Raw genomic sequence first — 23618 nt, 5'->3', positions numbered from 1 at the left:
TGTAGTGAAATAATGAAAACTAATAGGGATTGAATAAAAGGGAATGTGAATGAAGAGAATGAATACAGTACAGTGTAGTGAAATAATGAAAACTAATAGGGATTGAATGAAAGGGAATGTGAGTGAAGAGAATGAATACAGTACAGTGTAGTGAAATAATGAAAACTAATAGGGATTGAATAAAAGGGAATGTGAATGAAGAGAATGAATACAGTACAGTGTAGTGAAATAATGAAAACTAATAGGGATTGAATGAAAGGGAATGTGAGTGAACAGATTGAATACAGTACAGTGTAGTGAAATAATGAAAACTAATAGGGATTGAATAAAGGGAATGTGAGTGAACAGATTGAATACAGTACAGTGTAGTGAAATAATGAAAACTAATAGGGATTGAATAAAAGGGAATGTGAGTGAAGAGATTGAATACAGTACAGTGTCGGGAAATAATGAAAACTAATAGGGATTGAATAAAAGGGAATGTGAGTGAAGAGAATGAATACAGTACAGTGTCGGGAAATAATGAAAACTAATAGGGATTGAATAAAAGGGAATGTGAGTGAAGAGAATGAATACAGTACAGTGTCGGGAAATAATGAAAACTAATAGGGATTGAATAAAGGGAATGTGAGTGAACAGATTGAATACAGTACAGTGTAGTGAAATAATGAAAACTAATAGGGATTGAATAAAAGGGAATGTGAATGAAGAGAATGAATACAGTACAGTGTAGTGAAATAATGAAAACTAACAGGGATTGAATAAAAGGGAATGTGAATGAAGAGATTGAATACAGTACAGTGTAGTGAAATAATGAAAACTAATAGGGATTGAATAAAAGGGAATGTGAGTGAAGAGATTGAATACAGTACAGTGTCAGGAAATAATGAAAACTAACAGGGATTGAATAAAAGGGAATGTGAGTGAAGAGAATGAATACAGTACAGTGTAGTGAAATAATGAAAACTAACAGGGATTGAATAAAAGGGAATGTGAATGAAGAGATTGCATACAGTACAGTGTAGTGAAATAATGAAAACTAATAGGGATTGAATAAAAGGGAATGTGAGTGAAGAGATTGAATACAGTACAGTGTAGTGAAATAATGAAAACTAATAGGGATTGAATAAAAGGGAATGTGAATGAAGAGAATGAATACAGTACAGTGTAGTGAAATAATGAAAACTAATAGGGATTGAATAAAAGGGAATGTGAATGAAGAGATTGAATACAGTACAGTGTAGTGAAATAATGAAAACTAATAGGGATTGAATAAAAGGGAATGTGAGTGAAGAGATTGAATACAGTACAGTGTCGGGAAATAATGAAAACTAACAGTGATTGAATGAAAGGGAATGTGAGTGAAGAGAATGAATACAGTACAGTGTAGTGAAATAATGAAAACTAATAGGGATTGAATAAAGGGAATGTGAGTGAACAGATTGAATACAGTACAGTGTCGGGAAATAATGAAAACTAACAGTGATTGAATGAAAGGGAATGCGAATGAAGAGATTGAATACAGTACAGTGTAGTGAAATAATGAAAACTAATAGGGATTGAACAAAAGGGAATGTGAATGAAGAGAATGAATACAGTACAGTGTCGGGAAATAATGAAAACTAATAGGGATTGAACAAAAGGGAATGTGAGTGAAGAGAATGAATACAGTACAGTGTCGGGAAATAATGAAAACTAATAGGGATTGAATAAAAGGGAATGTGAGTGAACAGATTGAATACAGTACAGTGTCGGGAAATAATGAAAACTAACAGGGATTGAATGAAAGGGAATGTGAGTGAAGAGAATGAATACAGTACAGTGTAGTGAAATAATGAAAACTAATAGGGATTGAATAAAGGGAATGTGAGTGAACAGATTGAATACAGTACAGTGTAGTGAAATAATGAAAACTAACAGTGATTGAATGAAAGGGAATGTGAATGAAGAGAATGAATACAGTACAGTGTAGTGAAATAATGAAAACTAATAGGGATTGAATAAAAGGGAATGTGAGTGAAGAGATTGAATACAGTACAGTGTAGTGAAATAATGAAAACTAATAGGGATTGAATAAAAGGGAATGTGAGTGAAGAGATTGAATACAGTACAGTGTCGGGAAATAATGAAAACTAATAGGGATTGAATAAAAGGGAATGTGAGTGAAGAGAATGAATACAGTACAGTGTCGGGAAATAATGAAAACTAATAGGGATTGAAGAAAAGGGAATGTGAGTGAAGAGAATGAATACAGTACAGTGTAGTGAAATAATGAAAACTAATAGGGATTGAATAAAAGGGAATGTGAGTGAAGAGAATGAATACAGTACAGTGCAGTGAAATAATGAAAACTAATAGGGATTGAATAAAAGGGAATGTGAATGAAGAGAATGAATACAGTACAGTGTCGGGAAATAATGAAAACTAATAGGGATTGAATAAAAGGGAATGTGAATGAAGAGAATGAATACAGTACAGTGTAGTGAAATAATGAAAACTAATAGGGATTGAATAAAAGGGAATGTGAGTGAAGAGATTGAATACAGTACAGTGTCGGGAAATAATGAAAACTAATAGGGATTGAATAAAAGGGAATGTGAGTGAAGAGAATGAATACAGTACAGTGTCGGGAAATAATGAAAACTAATAGGGATTGAATAAAAGGGAATGTGAGTGAAGAGAATGAATACAGTACAGTGTCGGGAAATAATGAAAACTAACAGGGATTGAATGAAAGGGAATGTGAATGAAGAGATTGAATACAGTACAGTGTAGTGAAATAATGAAAACTAATAGGGATTGAATAAAAGGGAATGTGAATGAAGAGAATGAATACAGTACAGTGTAGTGAAATAATGAAAACTAACAGGGATTGAATAAAAGGGAATGTGAATGAAGAGATTGAATACAGTACTAAATAAGAACAGAGTTCAATTTGTTCGACCACTTTATTAGCGTGGAACGACAATAATCAAACAAGTATTGAACAGGTTGAAACACCCACAACATCCCTGGCTCCGGGTCAGGCTGCGCATGCGCACTGGCACAGGGAACCGTCGATATGTAGAATTACCGTAAAGTACAATGTTCTCTATCTCCCTCCGAGTCTTTATTATGTTAATAGATAAAGGCTGAGAAAATATTAAGTTTAATGAATGAACAAAAGTTTATATCGCCCATCGTGTGACTATTCCATGGAGTAGTCCTTGTGCCAGGCAGGCACGCTGGTCGCTCTGGTGGATCGGCGTTGACCTATCGCTGGTGCTGGTGGTGTCACATCGGGCCCCAGTGGGGATGGGGCTCTCGGGTTTCAGGGGCCGATGGTGGCGTCTGAAGGATCGCGCGCCGGTGTGCCTCGTCCTGGTGCTGCTGGCGTGTCTAAACGGGTGTCGTCTTGCGCCGGGGTGTGCATACTGACGTCAGTGCCGGCGTGGGCCCCGTTGGCGTCGCAGATGTCACGGGTTCGCTGTCGAGGTCAGGCAGTTGCGGTGTTACAACGGGTGCAGGTACAGTGATTCGGGTTGCTAGATCATCATAGATAGACCGGGGTGGCAGCTGGTCATTGCGAACTGGGCTAAACTTGCGCAGGAATTTCCTGTTCCGAAGTGTGACTCTGCCCGAGCCATCGATCTTGATCACGTATTGGTCGTGTTGGCGTACCTCCACGATACTGCCTGTCTTGTCCCATTTTTTGGGTGGAATCCTGTCTGATTCTGTACTCGGACTTGGTCCCCTACAGCAAGTGGCAGAAGGCGTTTGGTGTGTTCTGCCCAGGTGTCGGCTGTGCGGATATGACGTTTGCGGAGGGCCTCCTCCTCGCTTTCAGGGTCTCATGCCAAGTGTCGTGCGGTCTGTACTTCCCGGGGATAATTGGGATGAAATCGCGTATCGGGCGGCCGAAGACACACATTGCCGGGGAGATCTTCGTGTCAGGGTCAGGCGTGTTACGATATTGTAGTATCGCTCTCTGCACAGCGTCAGTGTCAAGTTCTCCCTGCGGGCTGGTGTTGTCCGTGATAAGTCGTTTCCATTGTCTTAACTCCAATCTCCGCGCGACAGTTGCTGTGAGGGAAGGCCACCGATGACAAGCGGTGGTGTACGCCCATCTGTGCAGGAATGACCTGGTCTCGGTGGAGGTGAACTCCGGTCCCCCATCCGACGCGAGCTCTTCTGGTGTCCCGACGTCCACGAAGGCGCGGCGTAAGTGGTTTATGAGTCCGGCGGCGCCACCCGTCGACTTTGAGATGATCGGCCAGTTCGAGTATCTGTCCACTGTCACAAGGTAGTGTGCACCCCTGTGTACAAAGAAGTCCGAGCACACTGCCTGAAAGGGGTAAACGACCGGAATAGGTGGAGTTGGTGGCGCTCCAGGCTGTGATGGTGCCATCCGGTGGCAGTGTTCGCAGTTTTTCCGAGTGGCGCTGATGTCGGCCGACATGCCTGGCCAGAATACAGAGGATTCTGCGCGGGCGGTCATCATTGATACGCCCTGGTGGGCAGCGTGTAGGGCGCTCAGCACATCGCCGCGGAGTGAGGGTGGTATGACTACTCGGTCCTTGTATAGGATCACTCCATCTGTCGATGTAATGTTCTCGCGGTACTGGTGATAGTCGCGCACTGTCTCTGCTCTCTCGATTTTTGCGTCGGGGCTGCCGTTCATTGCCATTCCCTCCAATATGTGCATATCGCCATCGCTGCTGGTGGCTTTCCCTGACGCGATCCCATGTTACTGATCGCAATGATTCGAGGCCCGCGGCACACCATGCCAGGTTGTCCTCGGCCGCCGTCGCCATACTCCGGCTCAGTTTGGCGTAGGAGGGACAGGACGTCGGTGTGCGTGCTTGGTTGGAGGTGGGTCGCTATGGTGGCATTGTCATCTGGAAGGTTCATGAGTGGAGGTCGCGTGGTGCCAACTGGCCTGCGCGACATGGCATCTGCCGCCTTGTTCTTCATTCCCGGGATATGTATGATGCGGAAGCGATAACGCAGGGTCTTCTCCTTGAGGTTCCTGAGGCGGGGGTTGGGTATGTCGTCAAGTGCTCTGTCCGAAAGGAGTTTCAGCAGTGGTTTGTGGTCTACCGCAACGATCAGGTTCTCGCAGCCCAGTACGAAGCAGCGCGGTTTGTCCAAGGGCGTCCGCGACTGCGAGAGCCTCGCCCTCTATGGGCGCGTATCTGGATTCTGCCGCGTGTGTAAATCTGCTGCCGACCAGGGTTATTTTCCATCCATCAGTGCAGCAGAATGGTCTAACTGGCACGCATCGGCAGTGCTTTTGAAGCAACCAGAATCCGATTCCCTCCTTCGACCAGTCCGTGGCGATGCATGTTGGCTTAGTTTTGTCAAATATGCGGACACCGTGTTCGATTTCTTGTACGATCACGTCTTTCGACTCGCGGAATATGTCCTCTAACTCCATGGACCACTGGAAGCGTTCTCCACTTTTCAGGAGCTTCCGGAATGGCTGCATTCGTGCTCGGCCATACTAAAGGCGTATGCCACCTGGTTGACAAGCCCGAACCACGATCTGACGTCGGTGATGTTACGCGGTTGTGGGAAATCGTGGATTGCTTCCAGGGTAGCGGCTGCACGGTCGCACGTCGGTCATGGTGATGGTGAAGCCCGCGAAGTCCACCGTGGGTGCGCTGGAAGACAAACTTCTCCGGGTTGAGGATGATTCCATTCCGGCCGCATATATCCAGCCATTGGACCGCCTGGAAGTAGCTCCCCTCAATCGTGTCTGACCATAGGAGCGTGTCATCTACGCACTTGGTCTTGTTACCACGTCCGCGACGATCTCATCGTATCGTCGTGAGTAACCGTCCCCCGATGCCATATACCCTTGTGGGGCAGATAGGTACCGGTAGCGCCCCCATGGAGTGATGAAGGTCGCTCTTGTGGCGGTCGTCCCCGTGTAGGCGGACGCTATGGTAACCGCTCCATGCGTCGAATACTGTCTTGCGCTTCCCGTTAGGTACGCGTCTCGCCTGGTGGAACGGGGATTGGGTGTGGTGGGTCTCGCGGAACGCATGCTTGTTCAAGGCCTGAAAGTCGACGGTGCGTCGCGGCTTGCCATTCTTTTTCGCGCAAATTACCATGCGGTGACACCATGTCACCGGCGTGCCGACGGGTACTTCCTCCAACACGCCGAGCCGAACGTCCTGGTCGAGGCCTGCTTTTACCTCATCTTGCCAATGTATGGCCACGGAGATGGGAGTGTGATGGGCAACCGGTGTCGCGTTCTCACTGAGCATAAGACGTAGTGGCGGGCCGGTCATTCTCGGTAGTGGCTGGTGTGGGCACGTGTTGAATGTGCTCTGAGCATACATCCTGAGTAAATGTGACTGTAGTGCCTCTCTGTTGGCCTCGGTCGCTGGCATGGGGAGTGCGGTCGGCTTGTCGGCGGCTCCGCGCGTCGCGGGCAGTCGCACAATTCCGAGGTCGTCAGATTCACCTCTCCGAGTGTCGGGAATCTGTCCGAGATCATTCCCAGGTCCATGCAGGCCGCGCGGGGAGAGGAATATGCGGTCTGAAGAGTCCGTCACATACGCGATTTGGCGCGTCTCCAATCTCCGAGCGTCCGTCACTGTTACCGGCGAATCTGACTACCACGGCTCCGAGGATACGAATTCCTCTGTTGTTTGCGGCCTTCATGGTCATGGATACAGGTATGAGGTCCTCGGTACTCAGGCCCATTTGTTGGACGACTTTAATGCCGATCAGGCAGCTCTGGCACCCCGTGTCTGCCATAGCGGGTAGGGTTACCGCGCGGGTGTGTTTCAGGAGGTTAAAACCCAGCGCTTTGTAATCCTCGCGCTTGTTGGTGAGAGTGAGGTTGACGTATGGCTGCGGGTCGGATATGCGTTTCATCCACTTATCGCACATATCATCGTACAGGTGGTGAGCGAGGGGAAGCGTGCGCATTTCGTCCTCTGTGCTGGCCATGGTGACCGTGCATAGCTCGACGAAGGCTGCCGTCTGCTCGCCGTACATCCCGTCGGCCTCCTTAGATGGGGGTCTTGCCGATCGGCCGCCCAGGCACGCCTTGCCGAGGTGATTCTGGCGGTCACACTTCCGGCACTTTTTACCGTATCCGGGGCACTCGGCGCGTCTGGCGCGCCATTGAGGCGTTTTGCCGTGGCCCACCTCGCCGCAGTAGATGCATACTCCTTCGGGCTTGGCCTTCCGTTTCTTCCGGCCTGGCTCCTACTCTGGCGTGGACGTCCTGTCGCTTTCCCCGCCGATACGAACTACTGATCGCGTCCGTGCTCTGAGTGTCAAGCAGGCGCGATGCCGAGCGTTTTCCAGACTCTTTTGGCCTCGATATACTCTATCATGTCCTTTAATGGCATGTCCTGGTTCTTCTCACCGAGTAGGTCAAGTTGTATTGCTTGGTCCGCGATGCCACGGGCAACCACGTTGCGCAATATCTCTTCCGTGAAGTCGTTGACCTGATCGCACCCCGCCTTGGTGCACTTCATTTCATACTTGCACGTGTCCGCCTGCCCCTTGATGCGGGCGTGGAACGACCGGACGGGCTCCTCGTGTCCCTGCCGCATGTTAGACAGGGCCACTCGAGCTACCATCGTGTTCTCCGTCCGGACGGCGAGCGCCTTCATGGCGGCGAGGACGTCTCTCTTCATCGCTGCCCACGAGGCTCCTACCCGCCGCGCGAGTGAGGTCCTTTCTCAGCTCCTCCTCACAGCACTCCAGTAGCTGCGCGACTAAGTCGGGTCCGACAAGCTTAGTACCTGTTTTGTATTCGCCCCAGCCGGGTTATGAAGTACGACCAGGCCTCGCCTGCCCGGCCAGTGCTATGGAGGGACGCTTGAGTTTCTCCATCTTGGCATTCGCTGCCGCCCTGGGGGCGGCGACGTGCACAGTGGCGTGTATACTCAACATGGCGGCCACCACTGCCGCCTCTGCGTGTGTAGCCATATAGTCACAACCCTCGATCGGGCACTCTGCTTCCACCGGCGCCATAGGAACAGTTATTCTGGAGTAAACGTTCTATGTTCGGTGATGCACACGTGTGTACAGTGTCCTGGGGGCGAAGATTGGGTACAGAACCCGAGAAATCCAAACTCACTGTCGACGTTCTCGTGGTCCGTTTTCACCCAGTCGCGTCCTCCTCAGCACCGACGATCTTTACTCGACTGCATCAAGTTGTTTGATTATAAATAAGAACAGAGTTCAATTTGTTCGACCACTTTATTAGCGTGGAACGACAATAATCAAACAAGTATTGAACAGGTTGAAACACCCACAACATCCCTGGCTCCGGGTCAGGCTGCGCATGCGCACTGGCACAGGGAACCGTCGATATGTAGAATTACCGTAAAGTACAATGTTCTCTAAGTACAGTGTAGTGAAATAATGAAAACTAATAGGGATTGAATAAAAGGGAATGTGAGTGAAGAGATTGAATACAGTACAGTGTCGGGAAATAATGAAAACTAACAGGGATTGAATAAAAGGGAATGTGAGTGAAGAGAATGAATACAGTACAGTGTAGTGAAATAATGAAAACTAACAGGGATTGAATAAAAGGGAATGTGAATGAAGAGATTGCATACAGTACAGTGTAGTGAAATAATGAAAACTAATAGGGATTGAATAAAAGGGAATGTGAGTGAAGAGATTGAATACAGTACAGTGTAGTGAAATAATGAAAACTAATAGGGATTGAATAAAAGGGAATGTGAATGAAGAGAATGAATACAGTACAGTGTAGTGAAATAATGAAAACTAATAGGGATTGAATAAAAGGGAATGTGAATGAAGAGATTGAATACAGTACAGTGTAGTGAAATAATGAAAACTAATAGGGATTGAATAAAAGGGAATGTGAGTGAAGAGATTGAATACAGTACAGTGTCGGGAAATAATGAAAACTAACAGTGATTGAATGAAAGGGAATGTGAGTGAAGAGAATGAATACAGTACAGTGTAGTGAAATAATGAAAACTAATAGGGATTGAATAAAGGGAATGTGAGTGAACAGATTGAATACAGTACAGTGTCGGGAAATAATGAAAACTAACAGTGATTGAATGAAAGGGAATGTGAGTGAAGAGAATGAATACAGTACAGTGTAGTGAAATAATGAAAACTAATCGGGATTGAATAAAAGGGAATGTGAGTGAACAGATTGAATACAGTACAGTGTAGTGAAATAATGAAAACTAATAGGGATTGAATAAAAGGGAATGTGAGTGAACAGATTGAATACAGTACAGTGTCGGGAAATAATGAAAACTAATAGGGATTGAATAAAAGGGAATGTGAGTGAAGAGATTGAATACAGTACAGTGTCGGGAAATAATGAAAACTAATAGGGATTGAATAAAAGGGAATGTGAGTGAAGAGATTGAATACAGTACAGTGTCGGGAAATAATGAAAACTAATAGGGATTGAATAAAAGGGAATGTGAGTGAAGAGAATGAATACAGTACAGTGTCGGGAAATAATGAAAACTAATAGGGATTGAATAAAAGGGAATGTGAGTGAAGAGAATGAATACAGTACAGTGTAGTGAAATAATGAAAACTAATAGGGATTGAATAAAAGGGAATGTGAGTGAAGAGAATGAATACAGTACAGTGTAGTGAAATAATGAAAACTAATAGGGATTGAATAAAAGGGAATGTGAATGAAGAGATTGAATACAGTACAGTGTCGGGAAATAATGAAAACTAATAGGGATTGAATAAAAGGGAATGTGAATGAAGAGAATGAATACAGTACAGTGTAGTGAAATAATGAAAACTAATAGGGATTGAATAAAAGGGAATGTGAGTGAAGAGATTGAATACAGTACAGTGTCGGGAAATAATGAAAACTAATAGGGATTGAATAAAAGGGAATGTGAGTGAAGAGAATGAATACAGTACAGTGTCGGGAAATAATGAAAACTAATAGGGATTGAATAAAGGGAATGTGAGTGAACAGATTGAATACAGTACAGTGTCGGGAAATAATGAAAACTAACAGGGATTGAATGAAAGGGAATGTGAATGAAGAGATTGAATACAGTACAGTGTAGTGAAATAATGAAAACTAATCGGGATTGAATAAAAGGGAATGTGAGTGAACAGATTTAATACAGTACAGTGTAGTGAAATAATGAAAACTAATAGGGATTGAATAAAAGGGAATGTGAGTGAACAGATTGAATACAGTACAGTGTCGGGAAATAATGAAAACTAATAGGGATTGAATAAAAGGGAATGTGAGTGAAGAGAATGAATACAGTACAGTGTCGGGAAATAATGAAAACTAACAGGGATTGAATAAAAGGGAATGTGAGTGAAGAGATTGAATACAGTACAGTGTAGTGAAATAATGAAAACTAATAGGGATTGAATAAAAGGGAATGTGAGTGAAGAGAATGAATACAGTACAGTGTCGGGAAATAATGAAAACTAATAGGGATTGAATAAAAGGGAATGTGAGTGAAGAGATTGAATACAGTACAGTGAAGTGAAATAATGAAAACTAATAGGGATTGAATAAAAGGGAATGTGAGTGAACAGATTGAATACAGTACAGTGTCGGGAAATAATGAAAACTAATAGGGATTGAATAAAAGGGAATGTGAGTGAAGAGAATGAATACAGTACAGTGTCGGGAAATAATGAAAACTAATAGGGATTGAATAAAGGGAATGTGAGTGAACAGATTGAATACAGTACAGTGTCGGGAAATAATGAAAACTAATAGGGATTGAATAAAAGGGAATGTGAGTGAAGAGATTGAATACAGTACAGTGTAGTGAAATAATGAAAACTAATAGGGATTGAATAAAAGGGAATGTGAGTGAACAGATTGAATACAGTACAGTGTAGTGAAATAATGAAAACTAATAGGGATTGAATAAAGGGAATGTGAGTGAACAGATTGAATACAGTACAGTGTCGGGAAATAATGAAAACTAATAGGGATTGAATAAAAGGGAATGTGAGTGAAGAGAATGAATACAGTACAGTGTCGGGAAATAATGAAAACTAATAGGGATTGAATAAAGGGAATGTGAGTGAAGAGAATGAATACAGTACAGTGTAGTGAAATAATGAAAACTAATAGGGATTGAATAAAAGGGAATGTGAGTGAAGAGATTGAATACAGTACAGTGTAGTGAAATAATGAAAACTAACAGGGATTGAATGAAAGGGAATGTGAGTGAAGAGAATGATTAATATAGGGAGGAAGTGCTCGAGAATGAGTTTCACGGAATGAGGAATCGAAATGATAAAGGCAGTGCGTCGTGCGAGAGCGAACGAACGAACGACCGAAGGAAGGATTGAGTGAAGATTGAATGAATTAGCTTGGCGGTGTGTGGTTTGTTGTGTGTGTACTGGCATGGCGGACCCGGCCGAGTGTAGCATCAAGGTGATGTGTCGGTTCCGACCGCAGAACTCGGCGGAACGGAGTCGTGAGGATCGATTCATCCCTCGTTTCCAGGGCGACGACGTCATCCTCATCGGGGTGAGGCGGGAAGCGAAGCCGAAGCGGTATCCCAGCGATGATGTGCGGCGTCGGCCAGAGCGGCTGTGGAGCGGAACTTGAACAGTTGGTTACCTCAAGTTACCTTTATCTACAAACCAAGGGGCACAACCACTTACCTTAGTCGACATTTCGTCACGTCGTGCCCAGCTCGTTCTTCCAATGATAACTTCATTGAGCTGTTAAAATTATAACGGAAATGCATGGATGAGTGCCTCGTCTATTTATTTACGTCCGCACTGTGGTTTTGCCACCACCGAGGAGAGGATTTGTAATTAAGAGTATGGAGGGTGTGGAGGATTGAGAGGGGAAGGATGGCGGATTGGAGAGAAAGGTGGGTGGGGGTTTCAAAGTGGGGCTGGAAGGTCAAATTCCCTGACCTTGGTGTACGTATTAAATAGATAGTAAGCAACGGGTTCATGAAATTAATGGAAAGCTGCTGCTGCTGTTGCTGTTGCTGTTGCTGTTGCTGTTGCTGTTGCTGTTGCTGTTGCTGTTGCTGCTGCTCCTGCTGTAACTGTTGCTGTTGCTCCTGCTGCTGCTGTTGCTGTTGTTTTGTCCTGTCAAAAGTTGCTGCTTCTTGACTCTATTTCTCTTGTTACCATTGATGAAGTATACACGTTTGGTTAATTATAGTAAAACTACTAACTCACAGCTTGTCGACTTTGTAAAATGATTGCACAATTAACCAATTAGTAGCATGCATCACACGCCGTTCATACTATTGAGTGAAACGCTGCGATCAAGTCTCCACAGCAGTTTGTAATGCAATTCCAGTGTTGTCGCCTAATTGTGATGAACGGCATGGCTCGTCTTGACAGGTACAGCGTCACCTTGCCAGGTGGTTAGTAAATGCTTAAATTGCGAGTTGTTGGTTCGTGGAGCAAGCGTTGGTTTAATATGTGCATGTGAAGGATCAGGGAATGACACGAGAAGGATATAGACCATGGAGAACACGTGGACAATTGGATAACCGGGCAGGCATTGAAGAATGGAGCGTGTGGGTTTGATGTGTGAGGAGGGTCAAACTACCACCTGAATCGATTTCTCTGAATAGAGAAGAGGAGGTGATCTGGAGAGGATAACGAGGAGCCCGCCTTTACCTTTTGATGTCTCATGCATCTTTTTAGAAGCCACTTCGTTTGCACATCGTTTCTGAATATTAATAATCGGCATGTTGATTGTTGAAGTCTTAATTAGATCTTCCAGAACTTGGACTGACAAGATAGTGAAGAGGTATGGGCACTTACCTTTGAGTTGTCTTGTCTGGGTTTGAATCCTGACCCAGCTATACACTGCCATCGCTGTGTTCCACGTGCAAGGCTCGCCAGTGGTGTGTGTGCCGTCCCGCGAATGAAAGTTGAGCCTAAGGATCCGTCTGCCAATACCGGTTGTTAATTGACCTTGACAATCCCACATTGTCTTTTGTGAAGAGGAGGTGAGTTGTCGTCAGCACTCTCAACAAATTATAAATTGCTGCCGCCATCAGTCGGGTATTCGGGGACGGGTGGCTATCCGTCTTAGATTTGGTCTTTGACCTCAAAACGTATCTTTCCTCGTTGTGAACACCCTGCAGCTCTGTCAAGAATACAGGCCTTCATTATTTAATACTCGTGTTGTAATTATTATTATTTTTTTGTCAAATATACAACACTACCCATCACTACCTTGTGCACTTCCACATGCACATCCACGATCTGCGCTACAAAACGCAGATTCTTTTCCATTCTGTTCTTCTCATTACTCATTCGTGTTCTTGTACGTCATCGTATTCGACATCATCCGGTTTTCCATCTGCTGCTCGACAAAGGTTTCCTTCACCTAATGTTAGAGGTATTGGCACACTCGCCACACTTGCCAAGTGCCACACTACAAGAGTTTGGGCAAGAATTTGTAGCTTGGCCGGCAATAACTCCTCTACTCTTCGTGAAGTACACTGTGGAATCTTCAACGTCCACCAACTAATGCCGGCTCTGACGACGTCCAGTTCCATGTCCTTCCAATGGACGGTGTGTGCACACCGATTCATCACCGCCCATGCGAAACGCCGGGACAGTTGTCGAGATACAAACCCAGGCTAGACACCTGAGAAGTGAATGTGTATTCCTTTAGGCTATTCTGCCAGCCACTACGTCTGTCACTGCATTGTAAATATTAACACAAAATGACTCGTACATTGTTCCTCCTCATGATGCACTCCTCCATGCTTGATTCTGCTTCACTGCCCTTCATGCAATGACACTTCCTTGTTTCATCAAATAAATATTAATTTTATGGGGAGGGGGGGGGGTGCAAGCCCGTTGATGTGACTTGATCACTGCTGCAGTACCCATGATCTGTTTCCATAATGACATTCTGGCTCCATCGGGACTTTTGATGCTGCGGTCTTCAGTCCTGGCTCCTTTCCAATTGGCATGAACTTGATCCATTCTTGTTTTGCTGTTTCCCCTACTAATCACCTCAACAATCCATACCGTCACCCAGCTATAGCTGCCACATGACGCCCATTGCTTTTACCATTTTACTTGTTAATATTTACCTCCGCCACCGAAGATGAAGGAGGTTATGTTTTCACCCCTTTATCTGTTTGTTTGTTTGTCTGTGTGCAGGATATATCAAAAACTTGTGGACGGATCCAGATGAAATTTTGTGGACATGTTGGGTGTGTGATAAGGGCGACTGATTAGATTTTGGTGAAGATCCGATCCAGATCCGACTACTAGAATTTCTAAAGTGATTCTTCACCATTGAGAGATCGGGCCAAAAATGATATATTGTTGTGGAAATGGGCCCTTAGTGGGTTATTAAATATAGGATTAGCCCATATCCCCCCTTAAGTGCATGTTTAGCCAGGTTGTTTGGTAATCGGACGTTAAATGTGTGTCGGAAGGTGTAGCAGGCGGTCCAGTGTTCATACAGTGGTGGTGTACCGAGAGGCACCTTCTTTTTCCTTCCCCCTCCTAACCAGCCCCCACCCAGCGCCCTGGCAGAGCCGGTCGGCAGGACGTGCCAGCAACCCATTGGCAGAGAGCTGCTGCAAACTCGAATGATAGACCAATCACGTGTCCCCGGAGGTGGTCCAAAAAGCCCGCCCCGAAAGGCAAGAGGAACTGCTTTTCCTGTCTGTGATCTGCTTTATGAGGAGTGACTCAACGAGCTGTTCCTCCTTGGCCATGGATCCAGCATGCAGGTCGTCCCCAGGTTCATCCTGAGTCCAGCCACGGGGCCTCTGATTGTCCTTACTCCCTGCACTGCTCAACCACATTCTTTTCATCCCATCGATCCACCTGCAGAGTCCAACACCCAGATTTGGCCTAATCTGGTGTACAGGTCAGGCCTGGATTTGCAGACTGGACCTTGTGAAAAACCAGCTGGAACACACACCGGATCTTTCTCTCCTGTGCCGTCGACCTCACAGGGGCTGGACGCACCGAGGCTGCGTGCGTGAGCGGTGCCAATAGGAGTACGTCGCCGCCATTTTTGCCACGCTGCATGCTCGAGCTGGGCGCTCGAATCCGGCGACATCGGCTTGTCACGAGCCGCATTCGTGCCTTCAACACTTTTCCTCTTGTCCATGAGGCACCAGCAAGTACTCGGTGTCTTGTATGCTTGTTGTCCAGGCCTAAGGCTTATTTTGCTCGGGCCCCCCTGTGAAACCCGTATCCATAGCTCCCTAGATAAGAGCGGGTTATAGATGAATTATAACATTATCGTGAATGCTTTGCTTGTGTCGTGTTCCCTAATAAATCTGGCTGATTCATATGAAATTTGCCGCCCTGAATTTATCCGTGTTGCGCTGAGGAACAATCGCTCGATTTGTATTGAAAACCAAACTGGCTACGGACTGCGGCAGACTTCGCTCGGTCTCTGATCAAACCCAGTCTGTAGCCGAGGTGTATATCCCTAACTGGCAAGGCACAGGGGTACTTTGGTATCGTGATCTTAGGCGCGTGACCTCGAGACCTGTGCCGAACTAGTCGGCGTTGTAACCCCTGAGACGGCGGTGCTGTCAAGCGCCACCAAATCTTCAACAATATAGCACGATGTATCAAAAGTTGTGGACGGATTCGTAAAATACTTGGTGGACACGGGTGTGTGGCAAGGAAGAACTGATTCGATTTTGGTGAAGATCTGAATCCAGATACGAGAATTATTTAATTTTTTAAGTGATTCTTCACCATTGAGAGATAGGGCCAAAAATGATACAGTACTGTATAGCATGATATTTCAAAAATGCATTGTGCCCGATATGTTCTCGTGGATTAGGCATTGCGTGGCTGAGGTATGCGCTTTACTGAGTGCCCTTCTAGTTTGCTGCTCTTTTGTTTCTTAATATTGGTGAATTGTTGAAGAATGGTAGCCACATCTTTCATGCTCTGTTTTGTCGCTTTTTCTCGTCATCCATCTCGTGCTTTTGTCAAGAATGCGGATTCTCCCAATTTATCCATTGACGACTGTGACTGCGACTGACTGTGACTACTTCACTGGCCTAAATATTTCCACCTTCTTGAGGAGTCTGCCTGGGGAACGTTTTTAGCCCAAGTCCTTCACTAATCGGATAGCCAAAACTGCCATTCAATTTGAGGTACCTGGAACTCGTAATTTGTTCAGGTTGCCGATGATAACTTGCCTATTCTTCGCAAAGGGCATCGTGGGATATCTGTCGAACAACCAGTGCTGGTAGAGGGTTCTCAGGCATAACTGATGCACAAGTTTATGTCTCACCCTGCCTGTGAAACATTAGAGTGGCAGTTTGTAATCTGGTTAGAGATTCAAACCCAGGCTAGACAGCTCAGAGATGAGTGCACGTACCTGGAGTGCATACTGCTAGGCCTAGTGTTTGCATTACCCTCTCTATATAAGGTGCATCGAGTATCTCTCAATTTTTTTTTCCTCTGGAAATTTTTTGTCATTACCTCCGCCACTGAAGGTGTACCAAGGTTATGTATTCACCCGTTTGTGAGCAGATCTCAAAAAGTTATGGATGGATTTGGGAGAACTTGATGGACAGCTTGAGTGTACGCCAAGGATGAATAATTAGCTTTTGGTGAAGATCCGGATTTGGATCTGGATACAATAATTTTTTAAGTGATTCTTCACCATTGAGAGATAAGGCCAAAATATAGCTGACTGTATCTCACAAATGTATGGACGGATTCAGACAAAACTTGGTGGATGAGTTGGGTTAGTTACCAGAACAAACTGTTCAGATTTTGGTTGAGGCCCTGATGTGGCTACAACCTATCAGTGGGATACAGAACCTAAACTGTTTAGCCTGATGGATGGAGGTATGCGCTCCACCGAGTGATGTTCCAGTTTCCAATGCAATCTCCTTGACTACCCTCACTTTTTTGATATCTCTCGGCGCATTGTTCATTATGAAGTCCCATACATCTTACTATAATTGTTCAGTGGACATTCCATCATGCATTACCCTCATGGATGTGAAGTGAAAAGCGGGGTTCAGCAACTCATTCACTTTGTCTGTGTCTGTCTACAAATGTCAGTTTATGATCGAGGAATGATTTGATTTCAATTGATTATATTTAAACACAAATCGAAAAATGAACCTGTAGTTTTTACCGTGGCCGAAGAATTCGGAGAGGGTGTTGCATTTGGGTCCGTTTGTTTGTTTGTTTGTTTGTCTGTTTGTACACACAGAACTTTCGTGTTTTTCTCCGCAACTGCTTGTCAGATTGAGATGAAATTTTCACGAAGAAGAATGTTTTAATGATGATTGTGACCTCATAGGTCACGTGGTGTGGCAGCCATATTGGAAAAACTTTGGACCTCTGTATCTCTGAAACCGCACCAACTGAAAAATTGAAACCTGACACCTAGCAAGTACTCCTCATGTGGAATGAGGGTGGTTTTTTTATGATGCCCTCGGTATGACGTCATAATTGCATATGTATAACAACATCCGATCAGTATAAAAAATTGAGGGTCATCGTGGGATAAAATGGTCCACCGAAAAAAATTTCATGATGTCATCAGTCATGTGATTCGGCAGCCATCTTGTTTTTTTAACTTTCAAAAATATTTTTCTCTGAAGTGGCTGAACAGATTGAGGTGAAACTTTATGACCGCCTGTCCATGAGGAACAAAAGGTTCATGCCTCTGATGTCATTGGTCACATGGTTTGGCAGTCATATTGGATTTACCCTAAAACCTATAAAAATACACCACTCAAAAGAAGTCCTGGCAAGGATTTGCAAGCTCATTGCTCTTTTTCTTGTTTAACCAGACTTTGGCTTTGAATTTGTCCTGCTCGCACATGCGCAGAGGAGTAAGGTAATTTTTTTTTAAACTCTGTCTGTCTGGCAGTCAAACAAAATGGAAGATCATTCCAAACATGAAATTTACTGTTTTTAAGAATGTTAATATGGAATAGGCAATGCCTAGAAGCGAACGTAGAATTCTTCTTACTTTCGATGCTGCAATTTCCGGTTACTTCGGCCTGGATTCGGGATCAGCGATCAAATAATGTAAATCACAATTAAAAATTGTTTTTTGATGATGCGGGAGATATCTTTATTATAAAATTAGGTAGACTTAAAACTGCTAGAGTATTTACTCTCGTTTTGTTGTTAATTTTTTAGTCATAAAGGTGTGATTGGGTGTACTATAGATCAAATTAATTATTTGTGCATTTCTATAACCGTGACAACACTACTGTATATTTCCTCAACATTACCTTCACAACAACAACTACACCGCCGAGAATAGGATCTCATCTGAAAAAATAAATATTACCTCAACATTACCTTCACAACAACAACTTCACCACCTCGAACAGGATCTCATCTAAAAAAAGTAATATTACCTCAACGTCATACCTCAACATTACCTTCACAACAACAACTAGAACAGGATCTCATCTGAACAGGATCAACTACAACAGGCCTCGAACAGGATCTCATCTGAAAAAATAAATACTAGAAGCGAACGTAGAATTTTTTTTACATTCGCTTCTGACTACCTATAACTTGTTCACAACTGTATACGCAATTTCCGTTTACTTCGGCCTGAATTCAGGATCAGCGATCAAATAACGTAAATCACGATTAAAAATTATTTTTTGATGATGCGAGAGATATCTTTATTAAAATCACTGGAGGAAATGTACACCATGTCTGATATTTGGGTCTTTCATGTCTCCGACGATGCCTTTATCTCCCAGCATGCATCATTCCCCATGCCAAAAACCGGAAACAAAAAAAAAAACTGGAAGCAAAAGAAAATCGGAAGCAAAAGGGTCATAGCCAACAACACGGATTCCAAATTGCCAGAGTATTGTGTTGTTGTTGTTTCCTATTCTCTCATGTGCACACGTTAAGTATGAAGCTCACTACGTTCGTGATAAAGGATACAAACAAGCACAAAAAACTAATTTAACATGTTAAATAAGGTGGTGTAAAAGACTGCATTAACGGTGGTAAACTTCAAAAAAAAACTTTTTTTCTATAACCTTTAAAATCGTTATTTTACTTAAATTTAATTCGATACTTTAACACTGTAGAACACAAATTGCCTTATTGGCACTTTCAAAAACCTTTTGTTAAGTTGTACTTGGGAAAAATATTATAGTGTATGTCATTGTGTAATTTGGTCAACTTTTCATATAGAATCTGGAAACTTGTAATTTTTCACTTCCGATGTTTACAGTGAACACAAAAACAGCTGTTTCCAATTTTTTTATTCATAAGCAGTCACCAAAATCCAAAATTTGAGAAATCGCCATATTTTACCCATTATAGCACATTCAGAGATAATAAAAAATATTGTACAGCTAAATTTAACCTAGTTAGGCATTATTTACGAACCCCCCAAAAGATGACAGCCAAATATGCACAAAAAGGACGTTCTGTAGTACTGAGAACATACAATTTGAATGGATGTGCAAATACAAAACACTAAGATGCTTAGGCATATATAATTATTTAGTCATCCAATTCCTCATTTTCCTCGTCATCGCTTGAATACTCATCAATTGCGACATTGTTGCATGTGTCCTCAGCTCCTTCACACTTGCAGAGCTCTGTACAGGCTAGATTATGTGCCTTACAAGAGCACCATCCACTGCACTTACTGGCGACACAGGAACACTTCACAAGTTCCATCACAGCCTCCGGTGCTGCTGGAACTTTTGAAACAACTGGGACATAGTGGCCGTCCTCCAGTTGTCGCCATCCCAGAGTAACAGGATCCAGTCGAATTGGTACAGCTACCAAGTCTTGCAACCATATGTTGGCTTGTAGGTGTGCGCGCAATATATGCTCAGTGATACATCCTTGAGTCGGAAGTAGCTTCTCCACACCTTGGTTACCCTTCAGCTGCTTGAACATGTGCCACCTCAGTGCCTTGGCTGATGCAAACCCAGAGTTGAACAGCTGACACACAAACTTTTCATATCCAGACAACACCCCTGGTGATGGGTACACTCCAACACCAAGTCCAGCAAGAGCACAGATACCATCTTCGCCTGCCTTCATGAAGACTTTGAAGCATGATGACTTCCCCTTTCCTTTGATGTGACCAGTGGTATCACTACCAGTGAGTGCATGCAATCCTGGCAATGCTGCTGCTCTTTCTGCACCTAGAGCAACATAGATGGGCTTGAGTTTGATTTTTCGTCGCCCATCTCCAGTGCCCAGGATGATAACACTGTCCGGCTTCAGATCAGGTACTCTTCGCAGAGCAAGCACTAGCAAATCAGTATCACAAGAATATATGTGCACAGTATTGCCCAGATGACTCACTGCCACTGCATACAAGATCAACAGTGTATCAGCTTCCTCTTGTGTACTTGGAATGCTCACCATGTTTGGCTGGGAAGAAAGGACACCTTTCTGGGTGTGTGTGGTGATCGGCACTTTGCACAATCGAACAGCTTTTTGTGCAAGATACAACACAAGATTGGCTTTTGTTTCCTTAGTGCTCAGAAATGACTTGAAGTCTTTAATGCATGTAAGTATCGTCTACTTTATACCCCTTGTCCTGTGTTCTCCCTGCCGTACGAAGCTGTCGAGTTCTGTCCTTGAGCGAATTAATGATTCTGTAGTTGTCAAATACGAGGAATGCATCCATGTAACCAACCGATTTACCATCAACACTTCGAATAAATGTCACTTGTATGTCAGGTCAGGTTCGATCTGTGACCTGCTACAGGTACCATGTAAACCTGTACTAACCTGTTCCATGGTCGGGTTGTCGGCGACTAAACCGTCTCCCCCACCAGGTTTTCTGGTGAGGAGGGTGTTTGGATATGGACACCCAGCAGGATTAAAAACAAAACCTGTCAAAGGGCGGAGGAGCTCTTTGTGAGCCAACGGCCATCCATATCTAGTGCCCAACTGTGTCTGCGGACGTCCTCCTGGAGTTGGGTTACTTTCATTAGGAGGTTGGTGGCAGGATTTGCACTCCGACCACCGTAAAACCCTTCATTCTGAAAAACGCAAAAACGCAAAAAAATCTGAAAACCCACTCAGTGGGAGTACCTCCTGTGCAGCTTCCCTTCGCAGGGCAGCTCACCGGATGACGAGATTGGGGCAAAGCCTTCGGGACCCCCGATCTTTGATGATAGGAGGGAAACCATGGGGTAACATCCCTGGGTCAGATTGCGGAAGAGTGTGTCGGAGTGGTGCTGAGGTGTCGTCCACCAGACGGCGGTCTCCTTGGGTTAACCTGAGGCGGTCCCTTCGGGTGGGTGCCTGGAATGTCCTATCCCTAAGAGAGGATGATCACCTGTCATCATCTGAGCTCAAGCGTTTGGACATCGGGATTGCAGCTCTCTCTGAGGTTCGGAGACCGGATTGCGGCGAGATAATGGTGGGTGGTTCCACCAACTATTGGTCTGGTCGCTCTGATGGTTACCATACCCAACGAGTTGCTGAAGCTGTGTCCAATATGCTGACCCCAATGATAATTGAGGTAACACCGGTCAACGAGCGTATTATGAGATTAAGGATTCGTCACTCCTTAGGTGTCATTTCCGTGGTCTCTGTTTATGCTCCGACTGAGGCGAGTGATCTCACCGTGAAGGATGCATTCTACGCCACGCTCGAGTCTGTGGTTGATCAGTGCCCCAGACGAGATACACTTCTAGTCTTGGGGGATTTCAATGCATCGACTGGAACTGATAGGGATGGTTATGAGGTGTGTGTTGGTCCCCATGGGTCAGGAACTATGAACCAGAATAGCAATAAGTTCCTTGACTTTGCAAGAAGTCATGGACTTAGGATGGCTGGTTCATGGTTTCAGCGCCCACAAGCTCATCACTGGACTTGGTATTCCAACGCTGGCGGTGTGGCAAAGGAGATTGACCATGTCCTCATTGACGGTCGTTGGAGGATGATCCAGAACTGCAGGGTCTACCGGAGTGCTCAGTTCCTCAATACTGACCACAGGCTTGTTGTAGCAACTCCAAAGCTGCACCTTAAATCCTGGAGAATGGTACCATCCCAGCCTAGGCTGGATGTTGGCAAGCTCAGGGATGAGAGAGTAGCTGAGGAGTTTGCGAACAGGCTGAGTGGACACTTGGGGGGTCTGGGTGCTTTGGGGGGTCCTGAAGAGTTGTGGAGTGCCTTCAAGACCACCGTCCTTGATGTTGCCGGTGGATGTCTTGGAGCTCACCGCAGGGCAAAGAAGAATTTTGTCTCTCAAGGGACACTGGATACCATTGACCAGAGTCGCAGGGCCAGGCTGAATGGCAGAGCTGAGCTGTTCAGGGAGCTGAGGCGTAAAACTGTACGTGCACTGAGGGTGGACAAGGAGGCCGATGTGCGAGGAATCTGTGAGGGGGTAGAGCATCACCTGTGGACAGGTGATTCTTGGCCCGCTTACAGGGAAATTCGCGCATTGCGTTCATCCAAGCCCATCCCTCGGAGCACTGCAGTTCGAGCAGAGAGTGGTAGGCTCTTGACAGAGGAGTCTGAAGTGAAGGCCCGCTGGGCCGGTTACTTTGAGTGGTTGTACCAGGCTGATCCCCCAGCTGTCGAGTTGGACGTCAAGGGTGTTACAATTCCTGTTGCTGACCCTCGAATCAACTGTGGTCCACCTTCGCTTGTGGAAACACGGGCTGCGGTGAACCAGTTGAAACGGGGCAAAGCTCCAGGGATCTGTGGCATCCATGCTGAACTTCTCAAGGCTGGTGGAAATGCTGCACTCGTGTCGTTGCATGCAGTTTTGTGCTCTGCCTGGAACACAGGCATCATCCCAACTGACTGGAAGAGGAATGTATGTCGTCCAGTATGTCGTGTTGTACTGATGCAGGCATTATCCTGTTCGTCACAAGGTTGACCAGCTTCAACTCGGAACCATCTTCGTTCTCTGATGTAATGAAGAGGTTTGATTTTTGCCACCACACTCTTCAGTTGCCTTACTACTTGCTCCTGTCGTGTGGTTTTAGCTGAAGCATGCTGATGGTGCTTCTTTGCTTTAGTTTTCGAAATGTCCAGCATCCGTTCAGTCTCACCAGCAAGCCTTGCAAGTCAAGTCCCCGATTTTTTTCACTGAGTGTAATGAACTCACTGTTCCCAAAACTCGCTCTCAAACGAACCACTGTCAAGAATTTGTGGTACGTTGAATGTTCCTCAGATTGTGGTGGTTCTTTCAATTGCTCTTGTTTGGAGCTCTGACACTTTATGCATAGTTTATAGTTTATTTCTGTGTGCGGCCTTTTCTCCGGGGGTTCTTCGCTCTGTGCCATGACTTATCTGCAAATAGAGAAAAAAACGCGTAATTGATAATTTTTATGTAAAAGACACTACATGTATATTGTTTAAATATGCATGATCAGGCAAAGATATCAGTGGTCATATTGATGAGTGTTGGGGATTATGATTATGATGTCGATTATAGATCTTCGACTGCATACACTGAGTCTGAAAATACGAAACGAAATTTGTCATCAAAATTTTTATCGATTTTTGTCATTAGCAATGTTTGGAAAAATTGGAAACAGCTGATTTGTTGTCTGATGTGATCTTAGGAAGTGAAAAAACACAAGTTTCCAGATTCGATATGAAAAGTTGACCATTGTATGAGTTGCGACAAAACAACATACACGATACTTTCTCTCTTTCTCTCTCTCTTTCTCTCTCTTTCTCTCTTT

At 44.7% G+C, this 23618-nt stretch overlaps 1 protein-coding gene across 1 annotated transcript in view; it reads left to right on the top strand.

Moving 5' to 3' along the window:
• The first annotated feature begins 11222 nt into the window (after positions 1-11222).
• The window catches only part of LOC147030386 (kinesin heavy chain-like), a 144974-nt gene continuing 132578 nt past the window's right edge, over positions 11223-23618 (top strand). The window contains exon 1 of the mRNA XM_085874362.1: positions 11223-11485. Within this exon, the coding sequence (XP_085730488.1) occupies positions 11360-11485 (126 nt within the window). The 5' untranslated portion in view covers positions 11223-11359. The remainder of the gene's footprint in view (positions 11486-23618) is intronic.

The sequence above is a fragment of the Eptatretus burgeri genome, chromosome 3 (assembly GCF_056783735.1).
Source record: "Eptatretus burgeri isolate ZD-2024b chromosome 3, Ebu_testis_v1, whole genome shotgun sequence".
NCBI classification, from domain to species: Eukaryota; Metazoa; Chordata; class Myxini; order Myxiniformes; family Myxinidae; genus Eptatretus; species Eptatretus burgeri.
Note: the sequence above shows the minus strand (reverse complement) of the source record. Positions and strands in the feature narration are given on the sequence as shown.